At 27.6% G+C, this 15,629-nt stretch overlaps 1 protein-coding gene across 1 annotated transcript in view; it reads left to right on the top strand.

Annotated features, from left to right (window-relative positions):
* LOC107457006 (uncharacterized) overlaps positions 1-15,282 on the top strand; it is a 218,908-nt gene extending 203,626 nt beyond the window's left edge. Inside the window, exon 4 of the mRNA XM_016075024.4 lies at positions 11,998-15,282. Within this exon, the coding sequence (XP_015930510.1) occupies positions 11,998-12,394 (397 nt within the window). The 3' untranslated portion in view covers positions 12,395-15,282. The remainder of the gene's footprint in view (positions 1-11,997) is intronic.
* Positions 15,283-15,629: the final 347 nt, after the last annotated feature.

Raw genomic sequence — 15,629 nt, 5'->3', positions numbered from 1 at the left:
TAAAATAGAAGGAAATGAAACAAAAATATATAAAAATAGGAAGGAAAATGAAATAAAAATGATATAAAACAGGTATGTATTAGGCAATTCAAATCTTTTTTATTTCGATAATTTCATTTTAGTTTACTCCATTTAGTATTTTTCATCTTCGATCTGGAAACTTGCAAAATTTTTATCAAGTAAAAATGTAGACAGGTAAAAAGAGAAGAACGAAATATACTGAAAATAAGTTGTTCTATTAAGTCAGGAAAGGTGAAGCAAAAAAAAAATATTTTAACAAAATCCAAGCTAGTCTCGCCCTTAAAATATGATTTACTACTTTTTGGATGGCGTGAAAAATAATCTTTCACGAATACAAAAATGGAAGGGGAAAAAAAAGTATTAGCTTGTCGTAATTGAAGTTAGTGATCGTGACTTTGAAAAAGATGCGTGAAGTATTGGAAGAAAAATATTTTTTCTGGATAAAAGCTGCGTCTTATTTCTTTTTCTAGAATCTTTCTTCACTCTTCTTGCATTTCTTTCCAATCCCTTCTTTCCATGATCATCTTGGCAGAGTACGTGCTCTATTAGAAGTGTTTTCTTTAGTTTATGTATTACTAAATTTCGATTTAAAAATTCTTGTGTGTTTAGTTTCTACTATGGTATTTTCTTAATTATTGTTTTTAATCTGTTAATATTTTGTATTAATCTACAGCATTATTCCTTTGCTCTTTCCTTCTACTTTCTAACTTACACGAGTTTTGAATTCACATGAAACGGCTAATGACAAACAAAATACTGGTGATAAAAACATTTAGTTCAAAATTTTAGTATTTTCCTCCCACAAAATATACATTTTTACGCAATATGTGTAGGAATATCATGCTGTTAAATTATATAATTTGTGATCAAATTTTTCAGCATTTGATTCTACAATTGAAGTAAATAAGGGAGAAAAATAAAATTTAATATCAAGAAATAAATTGCTTGTACAGCTTGCAATACTGCATATACTAGAACACCACTCAAGCTTAAAAAAGCCGAATAGTCATCATCCACGCTAAAATTGGATGTAGTTATTTGAATTTTAATTCGTTTTCTTCGAAATATATTTTGGAAGTTATGATTTCAGACCCAAATGATATGATATTTGGATTTGGTTTGGAAAATGAGACTGAAATTTTGAAATTAGAGTTTTTTAATTTCCTCTGGTAAATACCGCTATCAGGACTAGGAGGATCCCCAAAGATTTTATTTTATTCTTGCGTAAGCAGTTAGGTTTTGTTACTTTGAGCGTGATCTGCGCAGTATAGTTTTTTTGGTTTTACGTTCTTTTAAAATCTGCACTCAGCTAACCAACAGTTATATACATTTCATTCTTGTGAGAACAATTGGAAATTTATTTTGAATTACTGAAAATTAACCAAAATGCAACTTAGATTCATTATACAATTTACTGCTATCGTAAGCCTAGGAATATTCATTTGCTTAATTCTTTTACGGCGAGGAATTTTTTTCAGTTAAAAAAATGTAAGAAATTTTTTTAATTTCCTCTGGTAAATACCGCTATTAGGACTAGGAGGATCCCCAAAGATTTTATTTTATTCTTGCGTAAGCAGTTAGGTTTTGTTACTTTGAGCGTGATCTGCGCAGTATAGTTTTTTTGGTTTTACATTCTTTTAAAATCTGCACTCAGCTAACCAACAGTTATATACATTTCATTCTTGTGAGAACAATTGGAAATTTATTTTGAATTACTGAAAATTAACCAAAAAGCAACTTAGATTCATTATACAATTTACTGCTATCGTAAGCCTAGGAATATTCATTTGCTTAATTCTTTTACGGCGAGGAATTTTTTTCAGTTAAAAAAATTTAAGAAAATTTAAAAAAAAAATAGAATTGTCTACATTATTTTAGTTTTGGCTTTAACAAAACAACTCATTTAAATGAATTTTTACATTATTTTGTGTTTAGCGATTAAAATCACAGTTCTTCAAAGATTTAAGGAAAGGATAAATATTCTGCTCTTATAATCGATGATTTATTCAAGTGGGGTTTCTTGAAGCTACGAAATTCTATGGTCTTTAATTTATAAGTTGAAACAGAAAAAAAATTTGATGATGGATGTAGTGGCAGTATGAAATGGAATTCCAAATATTCCATCTTGCTGGAGAGGTCGGTTGAAATCTGTATGGCTTAAAATACCACTATTTCTCTTGAACTTGGACGTCTCGAGTCGGTGGCTTTGCTGGCTTCTTGCCCGAATTTCCTTTATTTTCTGAGTAACTCTTCTTAGCTGTTGGATCCGAAATGAATGTCTAACAAATGCTTCATTCACTTGTTTTCCTTTTTCTACATCTGTCTCACACTTCACAAATAATTTCGGTGTTCTGTAAACTGCATTAGACTGTTGGTTAAAAATCTTATTGATCAGCACTCTATCTTGGGGTAAAAATCTTAATAAATATGAGGGAAAGAACCTCAATTGTACGGTAATTATGCAGTTAAAATCTCGGCTCATCGAGGGAATTAATATTGGAGAAGCACGGATAAGCGAATCCCGAGAAAATCCCCAAAGTAATAAAAAAATAACACGTCCATTTGTTTGAAAGAGTTCAATCGCTTCTTCATTTTTTATTAGTAATTTGTTTGACATTATTGGAATGCAAAAAAAAAAAATTATTGCGGTCAAAAATTGAATGAAACGTACGATATCCATTCAAAACAAGGTGGGACATATGCCTCGCACAGTCAAAATATCGAGAGAGAAAATCTCATGAAGTTAAAATATCGCAATTAGAAAATACTAAAGTAAAATATATGTAAAAATTAAAACTATTCCAAAACTCTATTGTATACTTCATTTTAGATTGTAAAACTTTCCTTCTTAATTTTCCGAAAAGTAGCGAATATTTCTTATATAAGAATAGTTATTATAGATGTGTTTTGAGGTATATTTTAAACAGGTTTTTCAATATTTCCAATCAAATCTACCTTTAAAAAACTATTTTCTATTTTACTGTCGAATCGATAAAGTTATAATTTTTCTCTTATTTCTCGCATTCAATATAGCACCATTTCCTCATCAATTCTTCGTCGTCTTAATATATATTTTATTCGATTAGTTTCTTTCAATTCTTCATGCTCGAATGCTTTTATTGTTTTTAAAACTTCTATGTTGACCTAAAATGTTAATCTGCTCTATAATCTTTAAGATAGCCTCTCCACTTTTCTATCCATAGTTCCGATCTATCGTGAGTGATCATGACTCATCTTTGATCAGATTAACTGTGATTCTTTCTTTTCCTGTCGCCGCAAGTATACAAAGATGTTTTGTTTTCTCAGATAATATCTATCAATGAGACTGAAGGTTTTTAAAACACATGATTATCGCTAAAATGTTTTATAATAATTTTTAAAATTTTTTTTTATTGAAAACTTGATGTTTCCCCAATGCTTTACTAGCAGCTTATTAGAGCTAAACCAAAGCAGCCTATTTATTCAATCATATAAAAAGATTTAAATACTGAAGTTTAAAATTTGGGCCAAAATTAGCTTCAGTTATTCAATCCTTAATTTTTTCAAGATTTCTACTGTTAACTGAAAACTTACAGTCTTTGTTAGTTAACGAAAAGCAATGAGATTAGAAATATTTGTTTATGATCAGTTTTAGTTTTTTGGATGAAGTTAGGTTTGGTGTCTCATCGTATTTCGATATATTATCGCTATTAATTGTTAAATATACTAAATTTTGACTTAAATTTAACTGAAAGAATATAAATATTTTAATTTCAATGGATTGGAAATTTTTTCTGGTTTGTTTGCGACAATAAATTTTAATGATTTTCTCATGAACATTACGATTACTTTTAAATTTTTAAATATATATATATTGACAAAAATGTTGCATTTTTGTTCATTAAAAATCATAATTAAAAATTATAATTCATTAATTAGTATTTAGCTAACTTTAACTTTCAAATATCATAAATATTATAGTTATTAAATATCTATTTATGGTTAGTTAACTACTAAATATTTATTTCCTTATTTCCCTAAACGAATATAGACCTATCACATTAAAAAGAAATTTAATTAATTAAAAATAATTTTTAATATGTCAAGTGGGTGTGCTTTATACATACTCTTTAAAACATTCTTTCATAGTAGCTTATGTTCTAATTCGTAATATATTATTGTCAAATGAACACTAGATTTCCCAAGGAAGTCATTTTGACTGCTTTTTAATTTCAACTAGAAAAACAATGATGTATATAATGACACAATTTCTTAGAATTTTGTGACTTTTTGTATAACATATAATTTTTTTTATTGTTAATATTTACTAATGACTTGTTATATAACTGTAAATAATGTAAAGAATGTTATTAAAAATAAATTTAAAATAAATTTCTTAGCACCTTAGGCTATTCTTTTATAATCCAGTCATTTTGACTGCTTTTGGGCAATATAGATACATACTAAGTTTCAGTCTTTCTAGTGTTTAAGCATTCGTTCATAATTAGTTGTTTTATAGTTATTCGTAATATATTATTGTCAAATGGGTACGCTCTATACATACTCTTTAATACATTCGTTCATAGTTCGTGGATTATTTTCTAATAATTCGTAAAATATTACTGCACTTTAGAATCCATATTTATCTAAAATTCCAGCTGAATTCAATTTTATTTTCTGAATGATGCCTTCATAAATATTTCCTAAGCGTAGAAAATTAATTTGATAAAACTAGTACTTTTTGGGTTGTATAAAACTAAAGAATAAATTAATTATTTTATTCTTAAATGGGTACTTCCTTTCATATCTAACACTGTCTTCCATCCTTGCTCTTTTTGCAAGGGTGGAGGGGGTGGGGGAGAAATAGCGAGAGGATGTCGGGATTGGGATGATGGGGAAACACCTTTGAGGAAGCCTACAACTTCATTTGGCGCTTTATCGCTCTTCCCGGCTATATTTGATAACCTTAATGATTTTCGTCGAGTCACATGATTCCTTGCGTGCAGTAAATTATTATAAGCGAAAGACTAGGCGAATATTTATAATAGTGTAACTATCGATTGAGAAAGAACAAAACAATGAAGACGTTGTTTTAATTTGACATAAAACTGGACCCAATTTTAAACCTTTGCTTATATTTTGAATGTTGCATTTGTAAATAAATGTGCCTTATTTAAACGCATTACTCAATACCCATTTCCTTTTGTATTTCTGATTTTCTCAAGTTAAAAAAAAATTATTGTGAACTATATTAGTTAGTTTGATCATAATGTTTGTGCACATTTTTCAATTAACGATGGTGATTATCCTTTCATTATTTTTTCGAAACTAAACTATATCACCCATTCAATTATTTTGTTGTATAATTTAAATTAATCACTGTTATTTGATTTTATATTATATTTTATGTCTGATTTATACTCATTTTAAAAGTCTGTAGGGTTCTAGTACTCAACTTTAGAAAAATAATCTTTATTTTTTGCTCATTTTTAAAAAGATAGTTTGAGTGCAAATTCTGGAACTTAAATGCAAATTCTAGAATTTTATTTAAGAAAAATGTGTATTTCATTTAAGTTATCTATTTGCTTTATCACGTGTTTGATAATTTATTTTTAGTTCTTTTTGAGAAAAAAAAATTTAACTTTTTATTATCTTTTTTTTAATTTCCTGAAATTAACAGAAACTCGCGTTAATTCTTAGCAGTCATATTCAGTGTCATCAGTAAAAATTTTGATACCTTATGCATTCGAATTATTAGAAATTATTTTAAGCTCAATGATATAATTACTAGCAAAAGCTAATTTGAACTCTGATATTATGGCAGTTGATTCTTTTGTAATATCCATTTCTCTATGTAAAAAAAAAATGAATATATTTAATATTTTACATGATTTAAAGTGTGGATAACTATGATTTTGTTTCATGTTAATGTTAACACGATGTATTAGACTAAATTTATTAAATGATTACTTTTAATTAATAAAGCATAAATTAATAAACTATCCGAACCTTATTTATCGAAGTATGTTGTTTGAAGTCAGATTAAGAGGTTTTTGCTTTTTTTTGTAATTGTTTTTGCTGTTTTAAAAAGTTTTACCCTAGTTTATTTAAAGGTAGGGAATATTAAGTGTATTATAGATTCTAAAGTGATTATACTTTTGAAAATCAGTAATTTCAATTCAAGAAAAATTTCTCGTTTCGTAGAAACTTAGCTTATTTAGTGCCAAATACTTAAATATATCGGGAAATCAGGGGTTTTCTGCGAAAGTTCCGATTTAGTAAATATGATCCTGTTTTTGTGAAAAATCCCCAAAACTAGAAATCGTTGCATACTTTTTTTCTAAAAAGTCCTGTTTTTGTGAATTTGATAAAAAAAATTCCTGAATCGAAATTCTACTCATTTTCTGAATCTAAAATTACTGTTGAATCGATTTTTTTTTGTCAGAGTTCAGTTTTTTCTAATACATAAAAATAAGGTCCTGTTTTTGTAAAAAAGGGAAAAACACAAAAAACCAGGTCTTTCAAAGAATTGTAGTTCTAAAATTATGACTTAAAGGTATCACCAATCTACTTAGTTCCTTAAAAGAATTTTATGAAATGTTTAGTTCTGAATTGAAAAATATTGAGGGTACATTTTTATAATGAAAAATATGTTGCATGATTCTGTTTGAAGCTAAATATTTTGTTAAGATTTTTCAAATAAAGTTCATGAATAAATAAAAAAAAGTATTATTTAATAGCTTATATTGCAACTTATTTTATTTATCGATTTTGAAAAAAATGCTTTTTTTTTTTAGGTAACTGCGAATTTACAATTTATAACGAAATTTAGAAACTATTTGAACATTACTCATTATAAATCAAAATTACATTTCTCCCATTGTAGATATGGTTGCTGGTTACTCTTTATAATTGAATATATAAATGCAAACCATAATTGATTTTTAATGGCTAGTCTTAACATATATTTTAAAATTTTCAGTCTTGTTATATTTGTATCAACTAAACCATATTTTTTACAAAAATTCATAAATATGTATAAACTTAATCTCTTTTTAAATTGCTATCTAATTCTTTAACAACATGAAATTAGTTTAAATATTTCACTCCTACAAATAAATTATTTTTATATTCAAACATTTAAAATATATTTGTTTATTCACGTGTATTAAAACTATATGTATTTTTTTCCATTCCGTAAAATCATTAAGATATAAAAGCTTTATAAATTTCTTTTAAAACTCGATTTAATTCTTCACATTATTAAACCAAACATTAAACCTTTTTTTAACAAACATATGCGTATTTATTATTAACTTAACTTTAAAATATATATATAATTTAATATCTGTGGCTGTGTTATATGAAAGGACAAAAAAAATATATAATTTACTTTCTCTTATTTGTCATTTGAAAGAAATTCTCAATGCATGTTTCTCGCTTCTTTACTTCGTTTCCGAACAATATTTGGCATCGCGGAGCAATTTTCTAGACATCTTAAATTCGAATTCTCTCTTGTTGGTATTCCTTTAATGATTGTTTCATTCAATAAAAAATTGTTCCGAATCCTCTAAGTCTGAGCTGTCGACATTAAGCATTGGCGATACTTTGGCGATCGATTCTCTATTCCAGCAACCTTTTTTTGGCAGCCAAACTCTCCATTTTCGTCTGGCGATCCCTGAAATGTCGCTAGCGGTACACCATGGAAAAGAAACAAAAATAATAGATAGTCGTGTGCGGAGTGTGTCCCGGCCAACGCACACATGAATGAGGCAGAATGCGCACACTAATTTATTGCTCAAAATATTGTATATTTCATGTGTAGCATAATATTTGCTCATGAAACACCGTCGGAAAACGAGGCTTCGAGCCTCCACAAGAGGATGTTGCGTCTGTTGTCAAGCTATGTTGCTCTTTAGGATGTAAGAGGATTCTTTTTTTTTTAAAAAAAAAAGTTTTATCTGCCTCATCCTACACACTAAAAGTGAAGAGCTGTTTTATCCATGGCCTCCATAGATAATCGCCTGCATGTGTACTACGTGACTGTACCAGTAGAACGGTATGTTAAGACCCTCCCTAAATTTATTTTTGGAGTGCATGAGTCGGGTGGATATGTTGGGAATATTTGTGGCTTTTTTACTATTTGGTCCTTATTGGAAGAAGTCGTATGCTCTGAGTATGTATCCTTTCTTAATTATATTTAAGGAAGATTTTGTAAACTTTGATTGCTAATCTAGTTCTCCTGAATATCAGGTAATTTGAGTGATCCTAGATTTTATTGTAAGGACCAAATATGTAATTAAATTTTATTCTATTTTTGTTTCACTTTTTATTTATGATTTAAACGTTGAATGTTCTTTTTTTTTATATGTATATAAATTTTGTAGATTTATCAGTTAAGAAAAATTAACTGTCGTAAATGTTTCAAAATGAGGAAGTAACTATACAGTTTTGAATGAAATTAAAGTTTTAATTTATCCGAATAAAAAATTGTTTTTAATAATTGTAAATTCAAAGCATGCATTATTAATTGTAATACTCATTTTTTAAAGTTTATACATGCGAAATTAATATATATGTTATTCTTTAAAAAATGTATTTTCCTTGGAAGCTAGCTAAAGTAGACTGATATTCAAAAAATCAATATATTTTTAGGATAATCTGTATAAAAATTTGAAACATTTGTATTTATTTTTGTGAGATTTTCTAAAACTAAAAGTGGTACTCATAAAATCAATGGTTTTTCCCCATGTAAAATGATATTTACGATTTTATCAATGCTTCTTATGGTTATTATCATACAATTCGAATATTAAATTAACGTATTAAATATTCTGAGAAGAAAAAAAAGACTGTCTTTACAATTTTTAAATGTGTGTATTTATGAGATTGAGTTTAAATATTTATTTTTTTCTTATAAATAAAAAATATTTTTATGTAAATCTATACTTTCTTTGCTCTGAATTTATGCTAATATTTATCATCAATAGAAAAAAAAAATTTTCTCTGATGTTTCGAATTGGCTAACTTATGAATGTGATAACAATAAATGATTAATAACTTATATTGTAATTAATATAGAATTTATATAAGTATTTATAAACTGTTCTTTTTTAGATATTTTAATGTAAATCTCTGAAAAGTGTTCAGCTAATATATATAGAAAAAAAAATCAAAATTTGAAGGAGGAAACTCCTGATAAATGCCATACTGTTTTATTTTTACTACTTTTTTTAAATAAAACTATTTACACTACTGCTTAACAATAATGTTGCAATGTATTACGCCAAATCAGATTCCTTGAAAATTTTTACTTTCACCAAATAAAATAAGCCCCCCCCCCCAAGATAATTGTTCCTGTTTTTCATTTCGCTTTTGTCCCAAGTTTAATATAGAACACAATTTTATTTCTTTATACTGGTTACGTTATTCGCTTTCTATTGGTCGGTTTCTGGCTTTTTAAATTATATCGTAGGACACTACTGCAAATCACAAACCAGACTGGTTAAAATTATTCATAAAAACATTTTTCTACAAACCCAACTTCAGCTGATTTTTAACTTTTAAAATTGTAATTGACGATTTTTTACTATAGGTCTATTGATGCAAATAAAATAATGTAAAAAATTGCATTTATGATTTCTTTAATTCTTTAGAGAAATAAATAAAATGTGCTCCTTAATCATGTTTTTTCTTAAAATTTAAATTCGCCGTCAGTGTAAGAAAATTGTTATTTCATTGTGTATGTAGCTCTATTTGGATATTACCTTACTTCCTACTATTCAGTTAATGTCTAATTTTGATTTAAAAAAAAGAGAGAGAATTTCTAAGAAAATTAAGTTTTTAAGATTTGTTAAGATTATTTTATATATATTTTTTAAGATTTTAAATTTTTTCTTACGTTTTTAAATCTTGAGTAATTTTTATTCTTCTTTTATTTAAAATTCATTTTTCTATGACTTTTTTTTCTGTTCTAATTATTTTTAACTTTTTTCAAGTTGTTTGTATGTCTTCGAGCCTATTATTTTATACATACCTTTAATAAACAATAAAAATTTAGCGTCTGGTAAAAGATATGTTAATATTTATTTGTAAGTACCTTTTGCTTTGTAGATATATCTTATGAGTTGAAAAAGAAGCTCTATCTTTTCATGGTTAATTAGTTTTTAATATATTTTATTCAAATAATTTTCCCAATGTTTTCACTAATTATGTTATCATTAAATATTTTCTTATTGTTTAACAATTTTTATTACTTTTCAGATATCTTATTTTCTGTTTGTTATTTTATTATATATTTAATATGTTGGTGTAGAATGGTGGTTAAATTATATTAAAACAAATTTATTTAACAAAAAATCAAATATGAAACTATGAAATTTTCTACCATTTTTCCTGAAAAAAAATCTTCCAGATAATTGGCAACAGTGCAATTATTTTAAAAAATGTTTTGCATTTTTTTTGAAGTATGATCTTTAAAAGTTATGATCTGAATGAGTCATTTATCTTTAAAATTCGATTCGAGTCATTTATCTTTAAAATTCGATTTCAAACAAAAGCTCTTAAAATATTTCAGTGGTACTACTAAATTCTATGCTAAATTATTTACAATTTTATTTTAATCATTGAAATAAATTTTAATATTTATCCTAAAAGCATTAAGAAGACAAACACTTTAAATTAATAAGTTATATTCGGTTAAAAAATATTTTTGTATATTATATACTTAAAATAATTTTAACTGTCACAAAACTTACTTTTGGCGACTTTATTATAATGCGACCTTTTTTTGAAATTAATTTCTTAAAATATTAATAAAAAGTCTTATATTAACTTTGTTTGCTGTAAATGAATGTAGCAAAATAAAAATATATTAAAATAAAATTAAAGAAAATAAATTCTGTTCATAGCTGGCTAATTTTATGTCTTCTTGTATGTAAAAATACTATCCATTAAAAATTCATTTTTTAGACCATATTCTTATGATGTGGAGAAATTTGTCTTTAAATAGGGTTTGTATTAAACTAAGTACTTTTGTAAAAAAGCACTTCGTAAAGGAAGTTATTTTCGTAAAAGAATTCTTTTTTTTTTTAAGAGAAAAGTTTTTTTTTTTAAGGAGAAATTTTTAATTTTATGTGTGCGCACGTACTCATTCCATGCAAGCGGACAATGTAAATTAAAAGTGTTTAAACGTCAATTGGTTTACTCTTCCAAAAGACCAGCAATTGAAAAAGGCAACGTAAAATCAGCTGGGCTTTAGTGGATAACAATTTTATGCTGAAATCGAAATACCTTGCATGCGTAATTAAAATATCATGAACAATCTTGCGTATTTTGTCTAATAGTTAGTTCAAAGCCGTGGTGGCTCAGTGGGTAGAGCACTCGCATTCCAGTGAGGTGAACCGGGTTCGAATCCCAGTGATTGCAAGTCTATTCGAATTCCACACCTGACTCGCACCGACTACTGTGCTGACGTAAAACAACCTCAGTGGTAAACGGATCACGGGTTCAAATCCCCTTGCCGTCAGGCTAACCGTGGAATATTTTCATGATTTTCTTTTCCATGTAGTGCAAGTGCGGGTTAGCTCCATCAAAAAAGTCCTCCACGAAGGCAAATTTCTCTCAATACTTAATCCATGAATTTCCTTGTCTTCTGGATTGAGTTCAAAATTACAAGGCTACGGAGTTGAACATTGGTAGTCGTGAACCCAAAATTGGGTTGATTGTTCAACTACGTTTATGAAATAAAATAAGAAATAGTTAGTGCACAGAGAGCGCCAACGTCACCACTTTAGCGCATTGTGCCCTATCCGCAAGCCCAGAGACGTAAAATTGCAATAATCTGTGAAACAAGTCTCTTCTGTTTTTAGCGCTGAGTCGTTGACGTTGTCAGTCACAGATACTATCGACGCTCAGTATTACATATATTTTCTTTATATATTACTGCATAGTATGTAATTTGTCCTTCCTTTATTCTAATTCCATTTTCTCTTGCAGTCACGAGAGTGGTATAGACAATCCCTTCAGACCTGACGGTGAGCTGAGTCGAGAGGCAGACACGATAGTGAGTCTCATCAAAGAGGGCAAACCCATTACCCCAGTGAAAGGTGAAGAAACAAGCATGGACGGCGTTGTTGTGAATGGCGTGCATCACGATCAGATGGACTCGTTTGTCTCCGGATCTCCTAATGGCAAAGAGGTTAAAGAAATGGCCATAATTCCCAACAGCAATCAGCCCCTGGGAAAAGGGGCTAATGGCAGCACCCCCAAAGTTGCTACACCGGGCATAGTGGAGGTACAACGCAGCGTCATAATGCCTCCCTCTGACACACCGCAGGTGGAACAAGTGATTCTCAAGAAAAAGCCAAAGTGCAACTGCTGTGTCATCCAGTAGAAACCCATATTACATAGTACATTGGGGGCAATGTGGAGGAGGACCTCAAAACTGGGTTCCTTGGCTTAAGCTGTATTTTTCTTCGCTGTAATGACTTTATAGAACAGCTATTGCCGAGGCATAATAAAATTCAGCTCCTTGGGGGTTTGTTACTCATTTTTAGGCTTATGCTCTGTGTTCCTTGTGACTATTGTTCTGGGTCTACGCTTACATCTAAGCGTTCTAGGGGAACCGAACATGAAATAAACATGGTTGATTCGAAGCTGACGATTTTACATGAAGAGGACGGTGATTTATTTTATAGCCTTTGCTAAGTTTTTCGCTTCTTAAGCCTTCAAGCATCATGTTTTATAATCTCACTATGCAATATCACATAGTGTGGTGTGAAATGTCTTATGATAAGAGTTAACTAATGTGCCTAGTCTTTTGATGGTCTGTGTCGGATATTTGAATGTCTGTGATTGGCTGTTGCTGCTAGAAAATTTCATTTGTACACAAATTGTAAGTTTAGTCTTAAAGGTCGATGTGAATTTGTATTATTGATGTTTTTGTGAATATGCTCTGTGTTATAATTAACTTAAATATCCATTTATTCATTATTTAAAATTGGTACACAGCTCAACAGTTTTATTTTAAGGGACTGATGGCTAAAGTTTAGTTTATTCTACAAAACAATAATTTTGAACATTTCTAATGACAATATTTAACTTTAGTTTAACATACTTTTACTTATAATCTATTGCGGCTATTATTCATATCATGTTTAATAAATGCTTATATTTAATACATATTTTCGTCGACATTTGTACTATTGCTTGTCTTTCAATGTTAGGTTGAAGCTTTAAAATTGTCTTATTATTTGTGTCTTAAGCCCAAAGAGCAGCTGTGTGTTTTACTATAAATAAATTATTGAGTTTACAAGACAATTATAGTAAAAAAAAAAGTCAACATAATTGGATTGTTGAGTTTTGTCGTACAGTGCAGAAATGTGATATTGCATAGTGAAAAAATTATAATAAATCTAGGTTAAGCAGCTTCCATGGTGTTGGTATGAGCTGCTATAAATATAAGAAAATAAAACTAAAATTTTTTAAAATACATCATACGATAACTACGCTTGGAAAAGTTAAAAAGTGTAATATTTTTTATCAATGAGGCATTGTATTTTAAGTGATTTAATAAAGTGATTTTTAATATTTTTTGAATTTTTAAAAATTGAACGTCAGAAAATTATTTTAAAAATATTCTGGCATATTTCCCTAGAAAAAAAAATAAGATTTATTCATTAGAGTGATATGCCATGCATTGACTTTACTTGGTATTAAAACTCTTCTAAAAATCTTCCCTTTTGGTGACTTCTTTATTCATTCCCCATTTTTTCACTCATAATCATTTAGATTAGCTGCTTCAGCTCCTGTTAAGTCAAGTGAACTTATAACTTGTATTATATGAATGGAACTATAAATTGTAACTGATGCCACCGAAAGTTGCGAAATTTTATTTCATTATTCTAAAGAAACCATTTTTAAAAAAAAATGTATTTCTTCCTCATATTCGAAAATTGACTTGTATATTACATTTTAAAAACAAAATGCTTTAATCTGTGTGAAAGAAAGAAGCGGGTCAGGCTCTAGTGTCTTTTCATTGTATATTTATAACGCTGCGGACAATTACTTTAACTTCAACTTCTCCCTTGTCTTTTCAATGTTTTTTCCCCTAACAATCTTGAAAGAAGACTTTTTTCTTGCACCTCTCACTTAATTAGATATTTCACCTGTTACCTCCATACTACTTTAAAATCATCTCTATTGTATTAAAATGACCATATGTCCAAAATTAAATATTTTAATGAGTTTATACATAAAATAAAGTTTAACTGAAGTATACATGAAGTTGTTTGTCAGTTACAAATGTTTTTTCATAACACTAAAATTGAAAATTTTGAGTTAAATTTAGAACCGTTTGTTTCTTTCACACGCAGATAAGAAATATATAATTCTATATGATTTATTATTTTTAAAACTTTTCATCAATTTACTGTCATTATATAATTGTGTATAGTAGGAAATAATTTTTCAAAAATTTTCGATGGTTGATTTACGCTGTTGTGAAATAGTTATTTTATTAAAAATGGTGAAACGTGTTATTCTCAAACTAGTTTTTTCAGAGATGAACAATAATATAGGAGGAAGATATGCACATTTTATTTTTCATAAAGTGTTAATATATATATGTGATCTTGAAATGGTAGGAATTAGACAATGTTAAAACATTTCTCTTTTCTTGCAGTAAATATCTTATTTGTAGTGAGATATTTATTGAAAGTTGATCAAAATTTTAAGTCTACTATTCATCTGATTTTATGACTAATTTATATTTTATATATTTTATTTGAAACTTTTTATTACATAAAGTATCATCCAATAAATAATAATAGTAAGTAAATTTTGATAATTTATCAGATTTAATACAAGCAGCTGTATTCCTTGTTTTAGATAAATTTTATTTAATTTAAGCAGCTGTATTATTTATAGATCTCATTACCTATATTGTTATTGTTTACAGTGAGACAAAAAGCTTATATATCAATTTGAGAATTTATTTCTTGTATAGTTTTATTTTTTGTTTTTGTAGATATGATTTAAATTTTAAACTTCTATTGTTAGTTCCAGTTTTTAATTTATTTGGTGCTTTATTTCGTGATGGACATTTAATATTGGACATCGATATAAATTTGTATTTTTTTTTTTTAAAGTCCTATTGTAATTTTTTGACTACTGAATATTTTCATTGGAATATATTGAACGATGAATTTAAATTTTTGAGTGAACTTTGAAAGCTGTATAAAGTCTTTGTTTTTGAAATAGTAAAAACTGTAAAATAAAGTATATGTTTCTCTTTCTTGTTATAAATAATATTTTACACTTGAAAACCCCTTTAATTGTTTAAGATCGTTTACTGTTTTATTATTGCACACAAAATTGAATAATTAAATATAAAAATAGCATGCAACCTTACATTTACATTTTAAAATTACTATGTCTTATTTGCTTAGCAAATAAGTGTTGATTGTGCCAATACGTGTAAAATGTCAAAATATAATTTAAAATTTAAGCAATTGTTTTATTTTTTAATAAATTTTAATCCAAAATTTCATCTTGTATATTTTTAAAGTATTAAAAATCAAAATTTTTGAAGGAAACATTTTTATTTTCTATTAAATAGCCCTACTAAA

This window comes from Parasteatoda tepidariorum, chromosome 1 (assembly GCF_982258835.1).
Source record: "Parasteatoda tepidariorum strain Cologne lab strain chromosome 1, Ptep-v5.0, whole genome shotgun sequence".
Classification (NCBI taxonomy): Eukaryota; Metazoa; Arthropoda; class Arachnida; order Araneae; family Theridiidae; genus Parasteatoda; species Parasteatoda tepidariorum.
The sequence above is the reverse complement of the archived record's forward strand: the minus strand, read 5'-3'. Positions and strand labels throughout refer to the sequence as shown.